This window comes from Chenopodium album, chromosome 13 (genome assembly GCF_948465745.1).
Source record: "Chenopodium album chromosome 13, dcCheAlbu1.1, whole genome shotgun sequence".
Taxonomy (NCBI): domain Eukaryota; kingdom Viridiplantae; phylum Streptophyta; class Magnoliopsida; order Caryophyllales; family Amaranthaceae; genus Chenopodium; species Chenopodium album.
Window position 1 is genome coordinate 14,803,089 of NC_137846.1, and position 14,900 is coordinate 14,817,988.

Genomic DNA, 14,900 nt, shown 5'->3' on the forward strand with positions numbered 1-14,900 from the left:
CCTACAAAAATCTTTTAGGTAAAATAACTTAATCTTGTATAATACATCCTCCGTTAAAAAGTTGCAACACTTTGACTAAATAAATGTGAAAGCTTTTTAGGCAAAGCAATTTTATGAAATAAAGAAAGTATGGCTTTTTAAATGTACTTAGTATTGTTAAATGTTAACCTAAATTAGAGCAGCTAACGCGCACGATGTGTGCACCATAGTTAGCTCTTTTGGTTGGCACTATTTCACGACTTTAGCTGTTAACTTGTTGGCAACATTAGTAGAGGAAATTATATAAATAAAAATTTAGAGGTATAAATGCCAGGACACTATTCCTAAGAGTGAAAAAAAAAAAAAAAAGTAAATAAACATTTTAGAGGATGTAATTGTCCAAATGCTATTTATAAGGGTTATCTCCTACTTTTTAAAAGGTATGGACTATCCTTATTTTCTACACTTTGTTTTAGGCATTGAAGGACCAAAGCCAAACATAGAAAACATACAAACATCCCATTGCAAATAGAGGGTCAATTAGATAGTGTATTACCTAGTAGTAATCTTACATGCACTTATACAAGCATGAAGCATCAGTAGCAAGACTTAAAGGCACTAGTACGCTACAAAGAAAACGGTTTCAGACAGGATTTAGAAAACACTTAATAAGTTGATAGGTATTTCAAGTATCAGCAGGCTTTGAATCTTTAGCTTTCTTGGCAGAAGGTTTCCTCTCGATATCCTTTGGTATGGTCTCCTCCACCACCTTTGGTACCGTAAAGCTGAATTCAGTAACAGATACACCTTTTATCTCGGGATTTTCTTCTAGGTACTTGGCCACTTCAGTACTAGACCTAACTTTCTTCCCAGTGGGGGTCACATAATGAGCGTCCAATTTAGAAAAATCCCTTCTAAGAACCAGCTTTCTCTTAAAACCAACTGGGGTCCTTGGGATGTTAGGCTTGTCAATCACCCAGGTCCTGGTAGCATCCTTTTCAATATCAGCTGGATCACTGCATGAGACGTCAGGCTTCTTATTGCATGTGAAAGGTTCCTCCAACAATTTACTCCTGATCACCTCATACTCTTCTTCGTTGGATATGAGTCTCCATTTAAAGCATTCACCGCATTGCACAGCATAAAGTCCAATGGTATTCGTCCCTGTCTGGGGTTTCTGCAATGTATAATTAATTACTTAATTAATTGGAGAGTCTATTGAAGACGGTGAACGGTTGAGACAGTGATCTTACAAAAAAAGCATAAATGACATAGAGCAATAGAGCATCATGAGAGAGATTTCTTGAAATTATACTTAAGCATAACAAAGTATATACAAGTATATGAGAATGAAAATGTATTCTTGGATATCTTACTACCCCACTCCAACCTCATTTAATAGTAAAATCAGTTCAAGAGGTTAGAGTTCTCCAGCCAAAAATATGAACTTCCCCCCTCCCCAAACCCTTTTCTTTCCCTTCCCCCTCCCCCCCCCCCCCCCCCCCCCGGGGTTGTGGCAAGGGTTAGGCCAAAGTCCATCTTGCTGTAGCCCCCTCACCTCGACCTTGGAGGCGAGACATCCTTAAATTGAATTGAAGTATCTCTGGATGGGAAGGCAATTAATACTTCAATGTTGAAGATGCTTGGGGTTCGCATTCCATATGTATGGCCACATGCACATGGGAGTACTGATGCTTAAGCCATGGGCCCTGTCCCTTTACCCTTCTCCCCACTACTTAGCTCAAGCTATAATAGGAGGGGAGTCGGGGGCCTTTGTCCAACTAAGAAAAGTTTCTGCTTGGGCCATGCACACATGCATTCAAAGGAGTATATGGATGGAAAAGGGGACCCACCTCAAGCAACTAACAATAATTATGAACCTAACACTTATACAGTTATACACACTGGTTTAAAATTACAGACATGAACTCAAGGAAAGATTCTGAACTCTTCTTTCTTTCTCATAAAATGCTAACCACCACCCTACAATATATAAGTCAAACCTTTGCCCCCTTGTTTGTGCAATGATATTTACAATCATATTAGCGACGTACCTCAGCTCTACACTCATAACAATCCATACCTTAGAGGACCTATAAATAAATAAAAAGCAAGAAAAAGTTCATTTTTCACTCAAAGTTGAAAGCTTGATCTTTTAGTAATAGATCCTCCAGTTTTTTTGTTGTACCGTATTGGCTTTCATGTTCACCAACAATCAAATGTGATAATTTATAAGTATCTTTGATTATCTATTGGTAAATATTTAAAATTTGATGTTCTAAAAATACATTATGAGACGAATCTAACAAGATCCCATAAGTTTAAGTTCTACTCATATAAATTGTTGAAGTTCAACATGAGTGGTCCGGGTTTTAGAAACCTGGTTAGTTTCTGAATTTTATTGAATGGGTATTAGTGAGTCTTGGGAAACCTTTACTTAGTTAATATATCCAATTGTTATATATGTTTAGTTAGCTATGATTGTGATCATGGGAGCTTTGCTCATGCTTTAGCTTAATTTGTCTCGTTAACTCTACAAATAGCATATTGTACTATTTGTTTTTGTTAAAAGCAATAAATGAAAGTACATTAATTTTCTTATTACCCAACTTCCTTTGTGAGTCACATACATAGCTTAGCTTTACAACATGACAGTGAGTTCTTTCTCCAAAAAAATGTCTTACCTTTACAAAGTTTCCACCAACATAAAGTGATGACAAAGAAGAGTATGTGACTACTGCAAAAGCTCAATCTGGTATGACTTAAGATAATGAAGTATCTTTGATACAAATATGAATTATAATTCCCCCTCTATTTTTCTTGTTTGTTAATTTATTTTACTTTAGGTAAAGGAGGTAAGTGCTCCAAATTCCATAAAATAGACGAGGTCAAACATAGAGAAGCCCCATCAAAACAGAAGAGTTGATCTCCCTAGCTTGAGATTCTATGGAGTATCTCCACTACCTTAAAAGCCTAAAGATCAAGATAAGAGATTTATATGGAATAGTGGGAAAACAACAGAAGAGGTTATAAAATACCACAAGTGTTGATTTATATATTGAGATCACTAAAAGGTGAAAAAGGCAATACCATTCCAGTAGCAACTTAGCTCAAACTTCTGTTCAAAATTAATACACTTATATTCCTTCTGAGGGAGAGGTAATCCTACCTTTTACTAGCATAAACTGACAAAATCACCATTAGAAAAACTCATAAAATTTGCCTCCCTCCCTGGCTTCACAAAAAGCTTCCCAAGACTACTTCATTCTCAATCAAGTAAATCCAATATAAGAGGCAAATAGCACTTAGTTTTCCATGAGAATAAGATTCAAGAATACAAAAGACTGTTCTAATCACCTAAACTTAAAATAATGCCTCTAACTATTAACATGGAAACCAGGCCTAAGTGGTAAAACCAGACACAAGCAAGGTTGAATTTGTAGATTCCCATAAGAAACACGAGGAATAGATCCAAATAAGTCTTGCATCAGCTTCTAATGGTCTAACACTACACATTGCACATGGGTATAGCTGTAGTCAAGGAACCAACAAGATGATAATCTGTGACATGAAACCCAGGTAAGTCATCTTTTGCACATCTTATGCAGCACTGCATGTGTAAAGAAATTTAAGGATTGTAACATTGATACATCATTCTTCAATAGCAAACAGTCCCATACGATTTCGTGATTTTACAGGAAAATTCTTATAATAAACAGATGTACCTTACAGTGACAAGAGTCGCCCAGTCCCCACTAATAAAATTTACAAATCTCTATAAAGGTCCATAATAGTCACTCCATATTCCACAACAATCACTTTCATTTACACAATTAACATCTCCCGCCAATATAACTCTTAACATACACTTGAAAACATTCAGCTCACATAATGAAAATAACCTTGTTAAAGCCATAATATCAAGCTATTCAATTAAGCCTGAAAAGAATGCCATTATAAACTACTTCAAATCCTTCCGAAAACCCTTTTAATACCACTCTTGACGCGACAATTATATAGCTTTTCAAAAGTTGTTTAGATCCTCAATTAGCTTCAAAATGGGTAACCAAGATTCAATTGAGACGCTTTTTTTAGCCCCAAAAAAAAAAAGAATACCCTCAATAATTTTCACAATTTTACAAGCACCCAAATCAAAATTGAAATCAATAGAACACAAAATCATGCAAAAGTGTCGCTTAATTCATAACCAATTTCAACAAAAACATAATCATCTCAAGAGATTTAAGCATTTCCCTACCTTGATCAAACATGCACAATCAGATAAAAAACTTTACATTGAAATCCGAGCCAACAATTGAAACAAAAATGCAACAAAAAAAACCCTAAATCGGAGCTTAAAAACCCAGCAATAGATGATGAAATAAATGAAAATAGGGTTTGTAATTGAGGAGAGAGAAAGAGAAGAAAACCTTAGAAGATGCGGGAGTTGCCGGAGCTGGCGGATTCCGGGAAGTGACGGAAGCTTCGGTGGTCGGAGACTGCGACGTGACTACCGACGGCTGAGACATCGGAGATTGCGGGATTGTTCTGGGCCCCACAACAAGCTTGCAGAAGAGAGAAGGCAAGGAAAGAAGCTGAGAGTTTTAGAGGAATGAAATGATACTAAAACAAAATTGAATTGAAGATCTATGAGACTGGATTTCTAGTTTCTATATTGTATTTTTTTTTTTTTTTTTTTTAAATGTTTTTATAGGGGAGTGAGCAAGACACAAGTGGCCAAATAAGGTTATTTTTCATCTAAGTAGATTTACTCTTTACGTATTTTATTACTTAGGCCCCGTTCCTGCTCTGCTCTGCTGAGACCTACTTTATTCATATCAAATTTGCTTTGCTATGCTCTCCTCAAAAGAAATCTACTCTTCTTTCAAATAATAATTAATAAAACTATAATAATAATTAATATTTAGTCATAATAATAATTAATATTATATTGGTGATAATAACTAATGTGTTTATTATTATTATTATTATTATTATTATTATTATTATTATTACAAAATATTGTATACCTACAAATTTTTTAAGGAAACTATAAGTATTAAAATTATCAGACAGGTAATAGACTTGGAATATTTGATAATTTTATTATTTACAATATCTCACTTTATAAATGAATTTTTTTTATAAGAAAATATTTAAATGGGGATCCTTAAAAAACTAAAATACAAATTTTATCATAGCTTTTTTCTATATAAAAAAAAAGATATTTGACTTATTTTTGTTATAGGGCATATTGAGGGGGTTGCCAATACGTTCTTGGCACTTGAGGATGTTTGCTTTCATTTATGTTTTCAATCACCTAAATCAATGATATGCACTTATTAATAATAATAATGATAATAATGATAATAATAACAAATTATAAAAATAATAATGATAATAATAATAATAATATTTATTATTATTATTGAAGGAATTATGTCTTCGTCGTGTGCAATTACTAGATATATAAATGGATCAAATTATGGAGATAATTAAGTTCGTACATTTGGGTCGTCGTTATATCATAGCTAGAGGTACTAACGATCTTTGGGCTAGTAAAATAGGCCAAAGCCCACTTGGACGGATCCTATAAGGTCACACAAAGGGCCTAGATCGAGCACGAGAGGACGAGGCCCATGATGGGCCTTATCCCCTAGTATGGCCGGCTACATGGAGTAGTATAGAGGTTATTGGGTTTCGCGACTTAGTCTAATTATAATAAGATTATAAATAGACTAAGTGCCTAGGGTTTTCAGTTATGCAATTGAGTGATCAGTTTGATCAAATCCTAATTAGCAAACACGAGACCAAGCCTTCTCAAATCTCTCTCTCTCTCTCTCTCTCTCTCTCTCTCTCTCTCTCTCTCTCTCTCACGGCACTCTCTCCTTCCCGGCGCCTCTCAAGGTGGTTTGTGGTGGTCGACTTTGTCCATTAAAGAAGGTGATCGTGGTTTTCCCTTTCACTCGACCAATCTAGTATTGGTGGACGGCTCGTTCGAAGCTCGTGGACTAAGTAAAGGAGCAACGCTTGGGGCTCTATTCTCTCCCTGATTTGTCAATCAATTGCTACGTGGAATTCACGCTTCAAAGGTATGATTATATGTCTTGTGTGTTATGCATGCGATCTTGGGATTAGGTGCTTGATTGAATATGATTCATCTTTTCCGCTTTATAGTACCTATAATTTCCTACAATGGTATCAGTTAGCTCTTGCATAAACGCGCTAGGTTATAATAATACGATTATTTGAAGTCCATGTTAATTTTATAATCAATAAAGAGGGAGAAATTAATTTAATTATGGTTCAATTATTATTTTTAATGTGATTAAACTTTTGGAATTGATTGAATATGATTTAATTATGCTCAAATAGCCATGAAGAGGACCGAATTAAGCCCTAGAGCATTTGAAATTTTCGAACGCCCTAACCCTAATTTCGAATTTTTCGAAAATCCTAGCCCTAAAATATGATTTTTGTGCTTGATTTTTGATTTAATTCGAATTGTTTTATGTTTCATAATTTTAATCGGATTGATTTATGCATAAAAATGTTTTATGTATGATCATCGATTTAATTTCAAGAGTTAGAATTAAATTGGGATTAATTTTATGATGAACCCTAATATTAAAGTTGAATGATGATATAATTTTAATTTTAAAGACTGATTTAATTTAATTTTGATAAATGTTATTTTGATTAAATAAAAACAAATAAAAATGATTTAAGGCCGGCAGCCGCGGCTGCCGACCCGCCGGCAGTCCAAGAGGGAGGGGAAGGGAGGGCGGCGATCCAGGGTAGCTGGGCAGCAACTGTGCAAGCGTTGCACGCTGCTACCGTGGCTGCCACTGCTACTGCTTGCTGCTGTCCTTTGCGGCAGTGGCTGCTATTATGACAGCCAGCCACCGTGGCTAGCTTCGGCTAGCCAACCACAGTGGCTGGCGGAAATGGCTTGCGGTTTTTCAAAAAAAAAATTATTTAATTATTTTATTTTAAAAATATTTCAAGATAAATATGATTTATTTTGGGATAAAATAAGATATTTTGAAAATATGATCTTTTTTTTTGGATAAAAATCTTTTGTTTAGGATAAAATCAAATCTTTCAAAAGTTGTTAAATTTGATATTATCCATATTTAAAGTTGTTAAATTGGTAATTATCCATAATTAAGTGGTTAATTTTGGATAAGATTGATTACGATATTCTGAGCATATTCCAAAAGGATAATAATTGATTTAAATAATGTGATTATCCCATAATTAGATTAGGATATAATTGATTTTAAAATTATTTAATTGGCTAATAATTAAATAGAATCTCCTAAGTTTGTTAGGATAATCATGGAAGATTAAATATGATTTATCTTTCTAGATTAAAATAAGATTTGATTCTGTCTCATGCCTAAATTAAAATATATGATATTTTATAATTGGTCATGAATAATATACGATATTATCATATTATGATTTAAAATATAAGATATTTTAGGAAATGCGTTGCCTTAATTATGAACATTCGATGTTGTAGTTTAGACAAGCATGTTGAGTGACTTATTATAAGGCACTTTTATAATATATGATATTATGTTGCTATATAGTATGGCTCATAGATTCTAAATACGATCTGCACATGGTGATGTATTTTTGTAATCAAAATACGGTTTGCGCACCGTTAAGTATTTTTGTAACTTTTGTTTAAAGTAAATAGATTAGTTATTTAAATAGTGTTAGTCCAAAGAAGCCCATGAAGTGAAGGCCCAAAGGAGCAAGGTGGATGGAGATCCATGATGATTCAAGTGGGAGCTTTTCATTTCTAGTTTTCTTAGGACTAAGGGCCGTACTATGTCATGTTTTATTGTATTAGTAGATTATGCATGTTAGATTTATTTATGTTGATTAATGATGCGCTAGAATTCACTAAATAATCACAACATAATAAATCTAGGTCCCAGTATTATTGAGATTGCTTTTCCAATTAAAAACCCAATAAACCTTTGATATTTATGATAGGTCATGCCAAAATTGCGTGTCATTTTATATCTTGGGAAAGTTGGGGTAAATCAAGTTTTACAATTTTGATTGGTTGTTCTCAACAAGGTTACCTAAAGAGTTTAGAACCTTGAAGCAAAGGGTAATAATTAAACATGTGATGATTAATTATTCAACCAAGAGTTACAAGAGTTGTAATCAGTAAAGAGTTTACTCACCTTGAAAATGTAATGGTTGATGGTAGGGCCAAAGTCCGGTCAATTATTGCACGAATAAAGGGTCTTAGAATCACTTAAAATTCAATTGGGATCAATTAATATTGAATAAAGTGCTTTTAAAGTTACCAATTTAATTCGTTTATGGTACTTTAATTATTTTAATTAACATAATTATTAAACTTTGCCTTATTTTGACATAGATGGGTAGCCGTAATAACAATGACAACAACATTTACAATTTACGACTATTCCTTGAGAAGGATAGGTTGAAAGGAGAAAACTTTTCCACTTGGGAAAAGATGCTAAGGCTTGTTCTGAAATCTGAAGGTAGAGAGGATGTCATTGACACCCCATTGCCAAGACCTTTGGCTGAGGATGCTACTGCATCAAAAGTCCGTAAGCGCAAGGAAGCACTAGATAGGGATGTGCCTATCACTTACTTAATGATTGTTACTATGGAGCATAGTCTTCAAAAGCGTTTTGAGGACCAGGATGCATATACAATCATGCAAGAACTCAAGGCTTTGTTTAAGAAACAAGCTAGAGTTGAGAGGTACGAGCTCCATCGAGAGATTCTGGATTGTAAGATGGAGAAGGGTACCACAGTTCATGATCATGTTTTCAAAATGATCGGCCTTATTCAAAATATGGAAAAACTGGGGCACCCATACAGTGATGAGATGGCAACATACATCATTCTCCACTCACTTCCAGAAACTTTCAATCAGTTTATCATGAACTTTAACATGTCTGATGCTACAAAGACCATGAATGAGTTGCATGCTATGTTGGTTAGTGTTGAGAAGCAAATCCCTAAAGAACCTAAGAAAGAGGTTCTCATGGTTCAAAAGGGTAAGGGATTCAAGAAGAAGGGGCAAAAGGCTAAGGCCAAGGGAAAGAAAGTTGTCAAGGCTCCTGAAAAGCCTAAAGCAACTCCAAAGGCCAAGGCTGCAGATGAAAGTGAATGCTTTTACTGCAAGAAGAAAGGGCATTGGAAGCGCAATTGCCACAAGTATCTTGATTTCCTCAAGAAAAATGGAACATCCACCTCAGGTATTATGTTATAAACATTTTAACTTTCACTTAGGTATGTGATACCAAGTTGCAGTGCTTAACATTATCAATGTTGTGCAGAAGCTGCAAAGAAGTGACGCTAGCATGGAAGTAAAACTTGAAGGTGCACTAGAAGTGTTCGAGTGACCAAGAAAGCTTCATAGTTTTAATTTATGATTTTTATGATGATTTTAGAACAATTTCCAGCTTTGATGAGACAATATTTCGGTTTTCTTGTTTGAATACTGATTTGGTTTACTTGGCATGGACAAGTGTTGATCCATGACCAAGGTAATAAATTGTTTTCATTTATGCTAGATACGAGTTAATTTTGCTTATGACATTGATAAAAGTAAATCGCAAAAGCAATTTAGATGATTAAAAGATAAACTTACTTAAAATAAAGTAAGGTTAGATCACATAAACCATTTGCACATCCAAAATTACAATTAGATGGACTCTTATTCTAATTTGATTATGAATCACTTGAGAATTAAAGTCATGCTTGATAAGGTGAAATGACCAAGTCGCCTTTTAGTTGAAAGGGTGAAAGAGCTAATGACCTTTTGGAACTCATACATATGATGTGTGTGGACCAATAAGTTCAAAAATTAGCAAGAGATTTAACTATTTCATTGCTTTTACTAACAATTTAAGTAACTATATCGATAATTACTTAATGAAGTAAAGCTTGGAATCATTGAAAAGTTCAATAATTCCAAAATGAAATGTAAAATCAGTTTGAGATAAACAATTTAACACCACAATATGATTGTTGTGATAAATATTTAACTCAAAAATCAATGATCATCTAAGGGAATTGTTGAATTAATTCACATTTCAGGAACACTACAATTAAATTGTATGTTAAAAAGAAGGAATCAAACTTTGCTTGCCATGGTTCGATCCTAGATTAGCTTTAATGATTTAGGAATATCATTTTGAGGATACATATTAGAACAATTGCGATTATACTAAACAAATACTCAACCAAAGCAATTGAGAAGACGTCATAAAAGTTATGATTTGGAAATGTTCCAAAAGTTGTCTTTTCAAAAACAAGATTAAGGGTTATGGAATCGTTGTAAAATGTTTGCAATGATGACATAATGCACCCTAACTCAAGTAAGAGGTATTATTCCTACTATCGCGTAAATAACAAAGCGTTTGTTGCTCGCGATAGTGTCTTTATAGAAAGAAATCTCTTCTTACAAAGCCAAGTGGGAGTAAAATTAGATCTCGATGAGATTCGAGACGAGCAACAAATGGATGTGGATAACACTACATCAGAGACGAGGGCGTATGAAATCAACTAATTTGATAAATCATATGTCGAAGCAAGCTAATTCAACTAGCGATGCTTCTATCGTCCCACTTGAATGAAAGGCTTCAAAAGGTGAAGAGAATAATTCTATTGTTGCTCATATCTATTGTAGGTCGCTTAGGATAAAAACAAACAGTTTGTTAAAATTCGGAAAAAAGATGGATTCTAAAATTTTCCTAATGGAATGGCTGGAACCCATACCCTACAAGCAAGCTTTGGTTAAGTGCCAACTCAGGAAGTGGCTTAAGGCCATGAAATCCAGAATGGACTCCATGTCTGTAAAGATGTGTTAGTCCATGATAGTCTTACAAATAGGGTCAAACCTATTAGTTGCTTAAGCCTATTTGGATTCTTCTAGTGATTGCTGATTTCGATTACGAAGTTTAGCATTGGATATCAAAATCACCTTCTTGAAATGTTCTTGATAGAGGATATGTATATGATACAACCTAAGAGTTTTGAAATCCAGAAATCCTAGAAAGTTTTGCAAACTTTAGAAATTCATTTAATGGATTGAAGTAAGCATAAGGGAGTTGGAACATTCATTTCGATTAGGCAATCAAACAGTTTGATTTCCTTAAAGAACGAGAAAGATATATTATAGAGATAAGAAGTTTAGTGGGAGCAATTGGTCTTCTTGGTCTTGTATGTAGATGACATAAAATTCATATGAAATGACATATCAATGCTTGAATAAGTCAAGCAATGGTTAAGGAGTTGTTTCCATATGAGAGACTTAGGAGATGTTGAGTGCATATTGGGAATCAAGATCCACAAAGTGAATCTTGAAGAATAATTGGACAATATCGAGAGACTTATATTGTTAAGGTTCTTGACAAGTTCATGAAGCAAGACTCTAAGAGAGGATGTTTTCCCATGTTTCATGGTATTACACTCAGTAAAACTCAGTGCCTTCAAAAGCTAATAGAGTTGAGTTGTATAGATAGTGTACCTCATGCTTTTGCAAAAGGGTCCATTATATGTGCCATGATATGTACAAAGCAAGATGTTACATATGACTTGTGCATGTGTAACAGGTTTCAAGTAAATTCAGAATAAGCATACTAAAGTTACCAAGAACAAATCCTTGAGTACTTCAGAAGCATTAAAGGAATGTTTCTAGTTTATGGTGTTAAAAGTGAACAAGTTGTCAAAAAGGTTATACGGTTGCAATTTTTCTAAATAGGAAAGATGACTTTAGATGTTGATCTAGATACATTTTATGTCTGAATGGAGAAGTACAATAAGCTTGAAGAGTTCAAAGCACAACACTGTTGCATACTCAATGTCAGAATATGTGTGTTTAGCTATAGTAAGAGTAGTTAAGGAGGAAATTTGGACCAAATTGTCCTGTGACTTAAAGGATACCTTTGCCAAAACAAAGGAGCCAGGGTCACTTCACAAAATCCAAACAAATAGATATGAGATATCACCTCATTTGTGAGATCAATGACAAGCGGGATGTCATGATCTGCAAAGTTTTATTATGAGTGAAAAATCACTAAACCTCTTCCATAGACTAAGATATGAGAGTCATATTAAAGTCTTGGATTGTAGCAAATTATATAATTCAAGTTGTGTATGTTTTGAGAAAGCATATTACATAAGGAATGCATATATTTGCAGAATTATGTTTAAACAGAAATTATTATTTCTCTTATTAAATAATGGTTTTGGAAGTTAAATAAAATGTCCAAAATAATTATGAATTGATAGGCTCATCAGGTTGATGACCTGGTGAATGAAACCCCACAGGTGAACAAAATTCATAAATTATTTAAGTTCCTAGTTCGAAATCATTAAAGTGGACATATATGATTTCAATAAATAAACTAGCATGTAAGATTGATTGGATAGCGCAGTTTCATGGGCTATAGGGGCATAGTGATGCTCGGTTAATCACTTGGATGTGCATGAATGATGCATGATCGAACTATTGACCTACTTTGAAGTTCAAATATAGAGCTTCCGGATATATTAATGGATTCCTTTGACATGAGTGGAACATTGATTTCATTCAATGGATATTTTTACTGTGGTGCATTCAAACGGCTTCCCGTAACTGGAGGCTATAAAGGATGTTTCCTGGTTATTTCAAAAGTTGAGTGGGAGCCTTGTTGTCACAAGATTGGATTGAGTCTACCTATTAAATTAGGGAATGTGTCATGGCTGCTTGAAAAGGGAGAATTCAGAAAATACGTAGCCGCGTTCAAATGTATTACTTAGTAATCATTTGGTTTTGTAATTCGAACTCAGATTTCAAGAAACGATTTGTAGATTAATATGATCTCGACATGTGATGCAATAATATTATCAAATCGACACATATTGACTTAAGGAATTTGAATATTGCACACTTGTCTCAGACAAGTGGGAGATTGAAGGAATTATGTCTTCGTTGTGTACAATTACTACATATATAAATGGATCAAACTATGGAGATAATTAAGTTCGTGCATTTAGGTTGTCGTTATATCATAGCTAGAGGTACTAACGATCTTTGGGCTAGTAAAATAGGCTAAACCTACTTGGACGGATCCTATAAGGTCAGAAAAAGGGCCTAGATCGAGCACGAGAGGACGAGGCCCATGATGGGCCTCATCCCCTAGTATGGTCGGCTACATGGAGTAGTATGGAGGTTATTGGGCTTCGTGACTTAGTCTAATTATAATAAGATTATAAATAGACTAAGTGCCTAGGGTTTTCAGTTATGCGATTGGGTGATCAATTTGATCAAACCCTAATTAGCAAACACGAGACCAAGCCCTCTCAAATCTCTCTCTCTCTCATGGCACTCTCTCCTTCCCGGCGCCTCTCAAGGTGGTTCGTGGTGGTGGTGGTTCGTGGTGGTCGACTTTGTCCATTAAAGGAGGTGATCGTGGTTTTCCCTTTCACTCGACCAATCTAGTATTAGTGGACGACTCGTTCGAAGCTCGTGGACTAAGTAGAAGAGCAACACTTGGGGCTCTATTCTCTCCCTGATTTGTCAATCAATTGCTACGTGGAATTCACGCTTCAAAGGTATGATTATATGTCTTGTGTGTTCTGCATGCGATCTTGGGATTAGGTGCTTGATTGAATATGATTCATGATTTTTCGCTTTATAGTACCTAAAATTTCCTACAATTATTATTATAAAATTAATAATAATAATAATAATAATAATAATAACATTAATAATAATAATAATAACATTAATAATAATAGTAATAATTATAATTATAATTATAACATTAATAATAGTATTAATAATAATGCCGAAATTTGCTCTACTTTGCTATCCTTAAATCTACTCTGCTCTGCTCTGCTGAAATCTAATCTGCTCTGCTCTGCCGACCCCTGCTCTGTTCTACTGACCCCTGCTCTGCTCTGCCCTGAATCTCAAAAGAACAGGGCCTTACTCATACTCCATTTTTCTTTTTCCATTTTTCTTTTCCAGACGCAATATTACTTGCTTCATTAATTTTAACAAATTTAATTTTCATATTCTATCTTCTCCCCCCTTTATACTTACTTTTGCCTTATAAAATTTTTTTTATATTCAACCAGTGTCACTTCCGTCATATTTTATTACTTTCTACCATTCATTCAAAAATTTCGCGCAGGGAAAAATAAGCAAGTAATAAAATACAAAGAAAATATGAATTTAGAACAAGTTTAATTCCCCTGCTGTAGACACCTAATTGTGTCTCCCCAAAAACCAAACCCAGTAATGAATACCTTTCACATCATTGATTATCGAATAAAGTAAAATGTGAAAGAGTCTCGTGAATCTCTCTGTTTTTAATAAAAATACTTATTTCTGTTTTTGAAAATCTTTCTTTTCGTACCCTATTTATGAAACATATCCAGTACAGTTTAGTTTGGTCCATAATATGGGTCCAATAATTATGTATCTGGATGAGGCTTGAAAATACCTTTCCAACAATATATTATAAGCCCAATTCCGATGAATAATGAGGAAGTTATGGCCAAAATACTAAACTGAGCCCAAACCGGATTTTACCTACGACCCAATGATCATGTGGAGGGTTCAAAGGCTTTAATATTATTCTTAAACTAATTAGGATTAATTAGAATCTTTTATTAGTTTCTAAGAGATTTTAATTATCCTTTTTTGAAAAGATAAGATTAAAGAATTTGAAATTGAATAAAACTCCTCTTTTTTAGAGTCCTTGTTTTGTGCGAAATGGAATATGTTCAGATATTATTTTTTTGCCTCATAATTTTTATCCAAATTTTATATGGTTGGATAGATCTTGAAATTATCTTTCCAATGATATATTATAATATTTATTCCGAGCTATAACGAAAAAGATATGAAAGAAATACGAAAC

The 14,900-nt window shown here is 34.1% G+C and overlaps 1 protein-coding gene across 1 annotated transcript; it reads right to left on the reverse strand.

Annotated features, from left to right (window-relative positions):
• Window positions 1–479: 479 nt before the first annotated feature.
• Window positions 480–4,659, reverse strand: LOC145574624 (methyl-CpG-binding domain-containing protein 4-like). Its single transcript, XM_081632455.1, has 2 exons — window positions 4,410–4,659; window positions 480–1,156 (listed from the first exon to the last, which is right to left on the reverse strand). Exons 1-2 carry the CDS (start codon window positions 4,506–4,508, stop codon window positions 665–667), a joined length of 591 nt encoding a protein of 196 aa, XP_081488581.1. The 5' UTR covers window positions 4,509–4,659; the 3' UTR covers window positions 480–664.
• Between the last annotated feature and the right edge of the window lie 10,241 nt (window positions 4,660–14,900).